The sequence below is a fragment of the Oncorhynchus nerka genome, unplaced genomic scaffold (genome assembly GCF_034236695.1).
Source record: "Oncorhynchus nerka isolate Pitt River unplaced genomic scaffold, Oner_Uvic_2.0 unplaced_scaffold_1708, whole genome shotgun sequence".
Classification (NCBI taxonomy): domain Eukaryota; kingdom Metazoa; phylum Chordata; class Actinopteri; order Salmoniformes; family Salmonidae; genus Oncorhynchus; species Oncorhynchus nerka.
The window spans coordinates 1-13,350 of NW_027039614.1; the positions used below are offsets into that span (position 1 = coordinate 1).

At 42.1% G+C, this 13,350-nt stretch overlaps 1 protein-coding gene across 1 annotated transcript; it reads left to right on the plus strand.

Moving 5' to 3' along the window:
- The first annotated feature begins 14 nt into the window (after nucleotides 1-14).
- On the plus strand, nucleotides 15-13,040 carry LOC135568061 (NLR family CARD domain-containing protein 3-like). Its single transcript, XM_065015087.1, has 8 exons — nucleotides 15-1,407; nucleotides 7,643-7,727; nucleotides 7,857-8,085; nucleotides 8,456-10,127; nucleotides 10,410-10,583; nucleotides 11,341-11,514; nucleotides 12,099-12,145; nucleotides 12,545-13,040. The coding sequence occupies exons 1-8, from the start codon at nucleotides 1,340-1,342 to the stop codon at nucleotides 12,889-12,891; spliced, it is 2,796 nt and encodes a 931-aa protein (XP_064871159.1). The 5' UTR covers nucleotides 15-1,339; the 3' UTR covers nucleotides 12,892-13,040.
- Nucleotides 13,041-13,350: the final 310 nt, after the last annotated feature.

Below are 13,350 nucleotides of genomic sequence, written 5' to 3' on the forward strand. Positions count from 1 at the left end.
CCTGCCGCCACAGACATACATGGTATCACTTGTTATACATAATTATTATACATAAATCATTGCCAAAAGCACAAGACATACTGTTGCATGTTGGTCTATATTATTAATGGATTGATCATATAGAAATATAAAACATTCTTTTAACTACTACAATGCAATTACATGTGGAGCAGGAACCACTGACTCACTGCATTATTCTATAGTATTATCAAGACACCTGCTGTTAACTCTTAACTACTTAGGACACCTGCTGTTAACTCTTAACTACTTAGGACAGCTCACCAGGTGTCCTAAATATTGCGTACAGAACTGTCCGCGTCCACGTTCGGTGTGGCGCCAAGCCGGTTACGCGCAGAGTGGACTGAGGTGATCTCGGGGAATAACGATGGAGTTTGTTACAGTGTTGAGACACCGAAGTTTATTGTTCAATTTGCTTTTTTCTTTACGGTCAGGGACATTATGAGTGTAGACAGATCCTTTTCACTCTCTATCCTTGTTTCAATTTGTGGTTCACCGGATTCATCATCGAGACGAGGGACAGACGAACGACCTGCTAACTAGCCAAGCTATTCGGTACAGCTCGGTAAGCTAGCTAGCTACTTTACCAGCAGCATCCTAGTTATCCTAGCTATTCGGTACAGCTCGGTAAGCTAGCTAGTTACTCTACCAGCAGCATCCTAGTTACCATAGCTACCACTACATCATCACCGGCTCCCCGGTTGTTTCTTCCACCTGTTAAATCCGGGTGAGGCTTCTCCCTCTCGTTGACGGATGCTGGCTACCTCTGTCCGGTTCTCCTCTCTTCACTAGATGGACGGTAACTTTAGTGTTTAACCCTCTGTGTCCAAGGACCAAACTTTTGAATATTATTTTCAGGGCGCCTCAATAGCAGGTATTGAACCCCGGGTAAATAATCACTAGTCAGAACCTCAACCTCAGTTTACATTCATTATAAAAAATCATCTTAATATCTGATATTGTGAGTAAACAACCTCGAGAGTGCGTCTTCCAGACCTCCAATAAATGACATCATTCAACCCTCCCGGTTAGTAAATTTACCTCAACATCCCCCGGAGAAGGCAGAGTAACGACACCAGCCTTTTAGCGGGGCTGACAGACTGACTACAACGTTCGCGTCGCTAAATTAATTTCGTTTTTAAAAATGACACACTGCTCGCGCGCTGCAACGAGCGTCTAGAAGTCAGTTCTATTTGTGAAACTCTTCTTATGTTTCCCCATCTGAGCTCAGAGTAGATGAGAGATGTAATGTTTGTCTCTGTTGTGTTGAAGACCAATCAAGCAGGAGAGACCAGCCTCCCCTGTTCCCAGCTGTGTGTCCATGAAGAGTGACTGGTCTATGAAGCAACCTTTACACTTTAGAGAGGGAGACTTTTCTACTGAACAAAGGTAAGAAGAACTCATGGGTCCTGGTCAGTGAGTTAAACAACACTGTCTCTAGTCATTTCTCCTCCCATTTTCCCATTTATTGTTGTTGTTTTCATAATCAATAGGCTAATCATTTTGTCCATTTTCATAGTCCTAAAACAATATTAAACAAACACAACATTGACTCAGTACTGGTTCTCCTTATAGCCTCATTATTACCTCAACTACCTGGTACCCTGCACATTGACTCAGTACTGGTACTCCTTATAGCCTCATTATTACCTCAACTACCTGGTACCCTGCACATTGACTCAGTACTGGTACTCCTTATAGCCTCATTATTACCTCAACTACCTGGTACCCTGCACATTGACTCAGTACTGGTTCTCCTTATAGTCTCATTATTACCTCAACTACCTGGTACCCTGCACATTGACTCAGTACTGGTACTCCTTATAGCCTCATTATTACCTCAACTACCTGGTACCCTGCACATTGACTCAGTACTGGTACTCCTTATAGTCTCATTATTACCTCAACTACCTGGTACCCTGCACATTGACTCAGTACTGGTACTCCTTATAGTCTCATTATTACCTCAACTACCTGGTACCCTGCACATTGACTCAGTACTGGTACTCCTTATAGCCTCATTATTACCTCAACTACCTGGTACCCTGCACATTGACTCAGTACTGGTTCTCCTTATAGTCTCATTATTACCTCAACTACCTGGTACCCTGCACATTGACTCAGTACTGGTACTCCTTATAGTCTCATTATTACCTCAACTACCTGGTACCCTGCACATTGACTCAGTACTGATACTCCTTATAGTCTCATTATTACCTCAACTACCTGGTACCCTGCACATTGACTCAGTACTGGTACTCCTTATAGTCTCATTATTACCTCAACTACCTGGTACCCTGCACATTGACTCAGTACTGATACTCCTTATAGTCTCATTATTACCTCAACTACCTGGTACCCTGCACATTGACTCAGTACTGGTACTCCTTATAGTCTCATTATTACCTCACTACCTGGTACCTGCACATTGACTCAGTACTGGTACTCCTTATAGTCTCATTATTACCTCAACTACCTGGTACCCTGCACATTGACTCAGTACTGGTAATCCTTATAGCCTCATTATTACCTCAACTACCTGCACATTGACTCAGTACTGGTTCTCCTTATAGCCTCATTATTACCTCAACTACCCGGTACCCTGCACATTGACTCAGTACTGGTACTCCTTATAGCCTCATTATTACCTCAACTACCTGGTACCCTGCACATTGACTCAGTACTGGTACTCCTTATAGCCTCATTATTACCTCAACTACCTGGTACCCTGCACATTGACTCAGTACTGGTTCTCCTTATAGTCTCATTATTACCTCAACTACCTGGTACCCTGCACATTGACTCAGTACTGGTACTCCTTATAGCCTCATTATTACCTCAACTACCTGGTACCCTGCACATTGACTCAGTACTGGTACTCCTTATAGTCTCATTATTACCTCAACTACCTGGTACCCTGCACATTGACTCAGTACTGGTAGTCCTTATAGTCTCATTATTACCTCAACTACCTGGTACCCTGCACATTGACTCAGTACTGGTACTCCTTATAGCCTCATTATTACCTCAACTACCTGGTACCCTGCACATTGACTCAGTACTGGTTCTCCTTATAGTCTCATTATTACCTCAACTACCTGGTACCCTGCACATTGACTCAGTACTGGTTCTCCTTATAGTCTCATTATTACCTCAACTACCTGGTACCCTGCACATTGACTCAGTACTGGTACTCCTTATAGTCTCATTATTACCTCAACTACCTGGTACCCTGCACATTGACTCAGTACTGGTACTCCTTATAGTCTCATTATTACCTCAACTACCTGGTACCCTGCACATTGACTCAGTACTGATACTCCTTATAGTCTCATTATTACCTCAACTACCTGGTACCCTGCACATTGACTCAGTACTGGTTCTCCTTATAGTCTCATTATTACCTCAACTACCTACCCTGCACATTGACTCAGTACTGGTACTCCTTATAGTCTCATTATTACCTCAACTACCTGGTACCCTGCACATTGACTCAGTACTGGTTCTCCTTATAGTCTCATTATTACATCAACTACCTGGTACCCTGCACATTGACTCAGTACTGGTTCTCCTTATAGTCTCATTATTACCTCAACTACCTGGTACCCTGCACATTGACTCAGTACTGGTTCTCCTTATAGTCTCATTATTACCTCAACTACCTGGTACCCTGCACATTGACTCAGTACTGGTTCTCCTTATAGTCTCATTATTACCTCAACTACCTGGTACCCTGCACATTGACTCAGTACTGGTTCTCCTTATAGTCTCATTATTACCTCAACTACCTGGTACCCTGCACATTGACTCAGTACTGGTTCTCCTTATAGTCTCATTATTACATCAACTACCTGGTACCCTGCACATTGACTCAGTACTGGTTCTCCTTATAGTCTCATTATTACCTCAACTACCTGGTACCCTGCACATTGACTCAGTACTGGTTCTCCTTATAGTCTCATTATTACCTCAACTACCTGGTACCCTGCACATTGACTCAGTACTGGTTCTCCTTATAGTCTCATTATTACCTCAACTACCTGGTACCCTGCACATTGACTCAGTACTGGTTCTCCTTATAGTCTCATTATTACCTCAACTACCTGGTACCCTGCACATTGACTCAGTACTGGTTCTCCTTATAGCCTCATTATTACCTCAACTACCTGGTACCCTGCACATTGACTCAGTACTGGTTCTCCTTATAGTCTCATTATTACCTCAACTACCTGGTACCCTGCACATTGACTCAGTACTGGTACTCCTTATAGTCTCATTATTACCTCAACTACCTGGTACCCTGCACATTGACTCAGTACTGGTACTCCTTATAGTCTCATTATTACCTCAACTACCTGGTACCCTGCACATTGACTCAGTACTGGTACTCCTTATAGTCTCATTATTACCTCAACTACCTGGTACACTGCACATTGACTCAGTACTGGTACTCCTTATAGTCTCATTATTACCTCAACTACCTGGTACCCTGCACATTGACTCAGTACTGGTTCTCCTTATAGCCTCATTATTACCTCAACTACCTGTACCCTGCACATTGACTCAGTACTGGTACTCCTTATAGTCTCATTATTACCTCAACTACCTGGTACCCTGCACATTGACTCAGTACTGGTTCTCCTTATAGTCTCATTATTACATCAACTACCTGGTACCCTGCACATTGACTCAGTACTGGTTCTCCTTATAGTCTCATTATTACCTCAACTACCTGGTACCCTGCACATTGACTCAGTACTGGTTCTCCTTATAGTCTCATTATTACCTCAACTACCTGGTACCCTGCACATTGACTCAGTACTGGTTCTCCTTATAGTCTCATTATTACCTCAACTACCTGGTACCCTGCACATTGACTCAGTACTGGTTCTCCTTATAGTCTCATTATTACCTCAACTACCTGGTACCCTGCACATTGACTCAGTACTGGTTCTCCTTATAGTCTCATTATTACATCAACTACCTGGTACCCTGCACATTGACTCAGTACTGGTTCTCCTTATAGTCTCATTATTACCTCAACTACCTGGTACCCTGCACATTGACTCAGTACTGGTTCTCCTTATAGTCTCATTATTACCTCAACTACCTGGTACCCTGCACATTGACTCAGTACTGATACTCCTTATAGTCTCATTATTACCTCAACTACCTGGTACCCTGCACATTGACTCAGTACTGGTACTCCTTATAGTCTCATTATTACCTCAACTACCTGGTACACTGCACATTGACTCAGTACTGATACTCCTTATAGTCTCATTATTACCTCAACTACCTGGTACCCTGCACATTGACTCAGTACTGGTAATCCTTATAGCCTCATTATTACCTCAACTACCTGCACATTGACTCAGTACTGGTACTCCTTATAGTCTCATTATTACCTCAACTACCTGGTACCCTGCACATTGACTCAGTACTGGTTCTCCTTATAGTCTCATTATTACATCAACTACCTGGTACCCTGCACATTGACTCAGTACTGGTTCTCCTTATAGTCTCATTATTACCTCAACTACCTGGTACCCTGCACATTGACTCAGTACTGGTTCTCCTTATAGTCTCATTATTACCTCAACTACCTGGTACCCTGCACATTGACTCAGTACTGGTTCTCCTTATAGTCTCATTATTACCTCAACTACCTGGTACCCTGCACATTGACTCAGTACTGGTTCTCCTTATAGTCTCATTATTACCTCAACTACCTGGTACCCTGCACATTGACTCAGTACTGGTTCTCCTTATAGTCTCATTATTACATCAACTACCTGGTACCCTGCACATTGACTCAGTACTGGTTCTCCTTATAGTCTCATTATTACCTCAACTACCTGGTACCCTGCACATTGACTCAGTACTGGTTCTCCTTATAGTCTCATTATTACCTCAACTACCTGGTACCCTGCACATTGACTCAGTACTGGTTCTCCTTATAGTCTCATTATTACCTCAACTACCTGGTACCCTGCACATTGACTCAGTACTGGTTCTCCTTATAGTCTCATTATTACCTCAACTACCTGGTACCCTGCACATTGACTCAGTACTGGTTCTCCTTATAGTCTCATTATTACCTCAACTACCTGGTACCCTGCAGGTCTTTGTCTCTCTGAAATGAAGACATCAAGTGATTTTAAACAAATACATATCTGTCATTGAACAACCCCATGATTAGATAGTGAACAACCCCATGATTAGATAGTGAACAACCCCATGATTAGATAGTGAACAACCCCATGATTAGATAGTGAACAACCCCATGATTAGATAGTGAACAACCCCATGATTAGATAGTGAACAACCCCATGATTAGATAGTGAACAACCCCATGATTAGATAGTGAACAACCCCATGATTAGATAGTGAACAACCCCATGATTAGATAGTGAACAACCCCATGATTAGATAGTGAACAACCCCATGCCATGATTAGATAGTGAACAACCCCATGATTAGATAGTGAACAACCCCATGCCATGATTAGATAGTGAACAACCCCATGATTAGATAGTGAACAACCCCATGATTAGATAGTGAACAACCCCATGATTAGATAGTGAACAACCCCATGATTAGATAGTGAACAACCCCATGATTAGATAGTGAACAACCCCATGATTAGATAGTGAACAACCCCATGATTAGATAGTGAACAACCCCATGATTAGATAGAGAACAACCCCATGATTAGATAGTGAACAACCCCATGATTAGATAGTGAACAACCCCATGATTAGATAGTGAACAATCCCATGATTAGATAGTGAACAATCCCATGATTAGATAGTGAACAACCCCATGATTAGATAGTGAACAACCCCATGATTAGATAGTGAACAACCCCATGATTAGATAGTGAACAATCCCATGATTAGATAGTGAACAACCCCATGATTAGATAGTGAACAACCCCATGCCATGATTAGATAGTGAACAACCCCATGATTAGATAGTGAACAATCCCATGATTAGATAGTGAACAACCCCATGATTAGATAGTGAACAACCCCATGATTAGATAGTGAACAACCCCATGATTAGATAGTGAACAACCCCATGATTAGATAGTGAACAACCCCATACCATGATTAGATTTCAGAAATGCTTTGAACAATAAAAGCTAATTTACTAACATTTCTGAAAAGTGATATATAGTGTTTTGGAATGAAACTCTTATGTTTCCCCATCTGAGCTCAGAGTAGATGAGAGATGTAATGTTTGTCTCTGTTGTGTTGAAGACCAATCAAGCAGGAGAGACCAGCCTCCCCTGTTCCCAGCTGTGTGTCCATGAAGAGTGACTGGTCTATGCATCAACCTATAGTGTTTAGAGAGGGAGACTTTTCTACTGAACAAAGGTAAGAAGAACTCATGGGTCCTGGTCAGTGAGTTAAACAACACCGTCTCTAGTCATTTCTCCTCTCCCATTTTCCCATTTATTGTTGTTGTTTTCATAATCCATATGCTAATCATATTGCCCATTTCATAGTCCTAAAACAATATTAAACAAACACAACATTCCCCCTGTGTGTGTGTGTGTGTGTGTGTGTGTGTGTTTTACTCCTGGATGAGGAGATGTAATCTCATGTTTTGTCCACAGAAACCAACAGGAGAGATCAGAGTCAGAGATTCTCAGTGGTCAGTCTTCCCAGAGTCATCAAACAGACCTGGCCTCCATATTCAGTGTATGTGGTCCTGTTATGTACATTTGTTTTTGTTTACCTCAAGTAAAGTTGATCTGTCAATCATTCATTAATGTGTTAATGAGAAAGCATTTCTTCTCTTGCTTAACTTATTTACTTTATTTATTTCAGTTGCTTGAAGAGAAAATTATGACATTTGTGAAGAACGAGCTGAAGATGTTCAAGAGGATTCTTAGTCCAGAACTCCCACAAGGCTTTGAGAGTCAGAAACAGGATAAGGAAGTGGTGGATGCTGAAGATGAGAAGCAGGAGAGCAGTGCCAGAGAGGGGGCTCTGAAGATCACACTGCACATCCTGAGGAAAATGAACCAGAAGGAGCTTGCTGACACACTGGAGAAATGTAAGATCTGTCTGCCTCATGTTGAATGGTGTTTTATAACATTTAAAAGCTGTAGCTAAAGTACAGCTAAAGTAGCTGTGTAACTCAATGATATTGTAGCAGCCTTAACACAACACCTAGTGACCTCATCAAGTAGCAGCAGGGATGTGTTGTGGTGATTCATTTAGAGAGAGAACATTAATAATACCATCAATAATACCAATAATAATATAATCAGTCACACCAGTCTGTAATGCATTATGAAAACATTTACACATTTATACAGTCAGTTAAGAGAATACATTATTATAATGTACAACTTTATAACAGTCCTACAATACTGTAGACATTAAAACAGACGTAATATTAATATCCTCTGTGTTATTTCTAGATTCAGATGATCTTGCTGTGATTTGCCAACGTGAACTCAAATCTAATCTACAGAAGAAGTTTCAATGTGTGTTTGAGGGGATCGCTAAACAAGGAAACCCAACACTTCTCAATAAGATCTACACAGAGCTCTACATCACAGAGGGTGGAACAGGAGAGGTCAATAATGAACATGAGCTGAGACAGATTGAGACAACAACCAGGAAACAAGCAAGACCAGAGACTCCAATCAAATGTAACGACATCTTCAAACCCTTAACTGGACAAGACAAACCTATCAGAACTGTGCTGACAAAGGGAGTCGCTGGCATTGGAAAAACAGTCTCTGTGCAGAAATTCATTCTGGACTGGGCTGAAGGAAAAGCAAATCAGGATGTCCAATTTGTATTTTCATTCCCTTTTCGGGAGCTGAATTTGATGAAAGGGGACAAACACACTTTCATTGAACTTCTTAATCACTTCTCAATGGAAACCAAACAATCAAGAATCTCCAACTACGACAAGTACAAAGTTCTGTTCATCTTTGATGGTCTGGATGAGTGCCGACTGCCCCTAGACTTCCAGAAGAACAAGATCTGTTGGGACGTCACAGAGTCAACCTCAGTGGATGTTCTGCTGACAAATCTCATCAGGGGAAATCTGCTTCCCTCTGCTCTCCTCTGGATAACTACCCGACCTGCAGCAGCCAATAAGATCCCTTCATGGTGTGTTGACCAGGTAACAGAAGTACGAGGGTTCAATGACCCACAGAAGGAGGAGTACTTCAGGAAGAGATTCAGTGATGAGGACCTGGCCAGCAGAATCATCTCACACATAAAGACATCAAGGAGCCTCCACATCATGTGCCACATTCCAGTCTTCTGTTGGTTTTCTGCAACAGTCCTTGAACACATGCTGAAACATAAGAGAGAAGAGATGCCCAAGACTCTGACTGAGATGTACACACACCTTGTGGAGTTTCATACCAAACAGAAGAATGAAAAGTATCTTGGGAAAGAAGAGACAGGTCCACACTGGAATAAAGAGAGCATTCTGTCACTGGGAAAACTGGCTTTTCAACAGCTTGTGAATGGCAATCTGATTTTCTATGAAGAAGACCTGCAAGAGTCTGGCATTGATGTTAATGAAGCCTCAGTGTACTCAGGATTGTGCACACAGCTCTTTAAAGAGGAATGTGTGCTGTACCAGGTCAGAGAGAAGCCTAAAGTTACTGAAGTTACTTTCTACAAGAGTGCTGTGGATAAAGCCTTACGAAGTGAGGCAGGAAACCTGGACCTTTTCCTCCGCTTCCTTCTGGGCCTCTCACTGGAGTCCAATCAGAAGCACTTACGAGGTCTACTGACAAAGACAAGAAGCAGCTCACAGAGCCATGAAGACACAGTCAAGTACATCAAGGAGAAGATCAGGGAGAATCCCTCTCCAGAGAGGAGCATCAATCTGTTCCACTGTCTGAATGAACTGAATGACCATTCTCTAGTGGAGGAGATCCAAAGCTACCTGAGCTCAGGAAGTCTCTCAAAACCCAACCTGTCACCTGCACAGTGGTCAGCTCTGGTCTTTGTGTTGCTGACTTCAGAAAAGGAGCTGGATGTGTTTGACCTGAAGAAATACTCCAGATCAGAGGAAGGTCTTCTGAGGCTGCTGCCAGTGGTCAAAGCCTCCAGAGCTGTTCTGTGAGTAAATAAAATGACATATCAGAACTAATCATCAGGAAGAAATATTCATTATAAAATATTTATTATAATATGTATATAATATTATATTGAAAAAACATATTGAATAAATTAATTGATTTTCACATTAGTATAACAATATGACCATACAATTCTAGGAAACGGAAGATGAATCTATATGTTGTTTGGGAAAATAAACCAAATGCATCTGCCATTGTCCTTCTACACTACTGGTGTTAAATGAACAGTGTGTTTGTGAAGTCATGATGATCTCTTTGTCAGGCTGTCAGCCTGTGGAGTCACAGAGGAAGGCTGTGCTTCTCTGGTCTCAGCTCTGAGGTCAAACCCTTCACACCTGAGAGAGCTGGACCTGAGTAACAATGACCTGAAGGATTCAGGAGTGAAGCTGCTCTCTGCTGGACTGGGGAATCCCCACTGTAAACTGGAGACTCTGAGGTCAGTATTATCAGATATGAAAGCACTTTATGTATGTAGTTCTCCCATTTGAATTATGAATAATCAGGAATGAATCGAGAATAATGATGAATGAGAAAGTTACAGAGGCACAAATATCAGACCCACTCTGTTATTGGTAATGGTGAGAGGTTAGCATGTTTTGTTGTAGCCTCTGTTATTGGTAATGGTGAGAGGTTAGCATGTTTTGTTGTAGCCTCTGTTATTGGTAATGGTGAGAGGTTAACATGTTTTGTTGTAGCTCTGTTATTGGTAATGGTGAGAGAAGAGGTTAGCATGTTTTGTTGTAGTCTGTTATTGGTAATGGTGAGAGGTTAGCATGTTTTGTTGTAGCCTCTGTTATTGGTAATGGTGAGAGGTTAGCATGTTTTGTTGTAGCCTCTGTTATTGGTAATGGTGAGAGGTTAGCATGTTTTGTTGTAGCCTCTGTTATTGGTAATGGTGAGAGGTTAGCATGTTTTGTTGTAGCCTCTGTTATTGGTAATGGTGAGAGGTTAGCATGTTTTGTTGTTGCCTCTGTAACTTTCTTACTCATTATTATTCATGATTCATTCATGATCTTTCTCAATCATGCCAGTCACAGGCTGATGTAGTCATTGTATTTAAAGAATATGGGACCAAATAGTAACTCACTCATCCTTTTTCATGATTGATTTATGATTTTTCTTCATCACGGCGTCATTATGAACATTTAGAAAAAAAATATACTGTGATTTTAAAATGATTTGACTCTTTGCAGGCTGTCAGGCTGTCTAGTCACAGAGGAAGGCTGTGCTTCTCTGGTCTCAGCTCTGAGGTCAAACCCCTCACACCTGAGAGAGCTGGACCTGAGCTACAATCACCCAGGAGACTCAGGAGTCAGACTGCTCTCTGCTGGACTGGAGGATCCACACTGCAGACTGGAGAAACTCAAGTATGTAGAGGGTTTATGTCAATGTTCATATCAGACATGTTTGACTTATCAGGCTAGTTAAGACAAACATTCTGACCACCACTTGGACAAAGTTATATGCTTGTGTGTGTGTGTGTGTGTGTGTCCTGTGTGTGTGTGTCCTGTGTGTGTGTGTCCAGTGTGTGGGTCCAGCTCAATGACACACACAGGATACACACACACACTGGACACACACACACACACACCCTGGACACACACACACACAGGACACACACAGGACTCTCACACACACACACACACACACACACGTATACACACACACAGTATACACACACACAGTACACACGAACAAGCACTGGACACACACACTGGACACACACACACACACACACTGGACACACACACACACACATACAAGCACTGAACGCACACTGGACACACACACTGGAGACACACACACAGACACACACTGGACACACACACACAGAACTCACACACATACACACACACAGACAAAAATTTGCTTGTGTATGCTATATACGTGTGTGTGTGTGTGTGTGTGTGTATCCCTCAATAACTGTCTGTTCTTCTGCTTACCGCTACAGTGTGGAACATGGTGGAGAGAACAGAATGAAACCTGGACTTAGAAAATGTGAGTGTTGACTGCTGTGAAGAATATGACTAAGAATAAGTCTTAATTCAAGTTAAGTCAAAGTCAAAGACCACCATCATTACTGACTTGGTCATATTAAATATCAGCTGTAGTTCTACAGAAGCAGAAATCAGGGACACCAAAGTTTACAATGAGTTTCTTTGACAATGTGTGTGTGTGTGTGTGTGTGTGTGTGTGTGTGTGTGTAATTAATGGGAATAAGTGTGTTTTATATTACCATACAGTATAACATATGATCATTCAACAAGTCTCAAGTTACCTTAACTTCTCCTTTTGATACCTAGAAACATCTACATTAAATGAATTAGTGAAAAGTGAGTTAACATTCTAATGTGAATGATGATGATTTCTAATATTGTGTCTGGTTTCATCCATCAGATGTCTGTGATCTCACACTGGACCTAAACACAGTAAACAGACTCCTCTCTCTGTCTGAGGGGAACAGAAAGGTGACATGGAGGAGAGAGGAGCAGCCGTATCCTGATCACCCAGAGAGATTTGAGGACTGGGGACAGGTGCTGTGTAGAGAGGGTCTGACTGGGCGCTGTTACTGGGAGGTAGAGTGGAGTGGGAGAAGGGGGGCTGGTATAGGAGTGACATATAAAGGAATCAGCAGGAGAGGAAGGGTTAAGGACTGTTGTCTTGGATACAATGACAAGTCCTGGAGTCTGTTCTGCTCTGACAACAGTTACATTGCCAGGCACAATAATAATCCACTACCATAGACGTCCCCTCCTCCAGCTCCCACAGAGTAGGAGTGTATCTGGACTGGCCAGCCGGCACTCTGTCCTTCTATAGAGCCTCCTCTGACACACTGACCCACCTGTACACATTCACCTCCACATTCACTGAGCCCCTCTATCCAGGGTTTCATTTTGGGTTTAGGGACAATGTTGGGGTGACTCAGTGTCCCTAAAATAATAAACACTACACACACACACTACACACACACACTGGACACACACTAGACACACACACACACACACACACACACTAGACACACACACACACACACACACACACTAGACACACACACACACACACTAGACACACACACACACACACACACTAGACACACACTAGACACACACACACACACACTAGACACACACACACACACACTGGACACACACACACACTGGACACACACACACACATGTTTGGACACACACACACACTGTGGA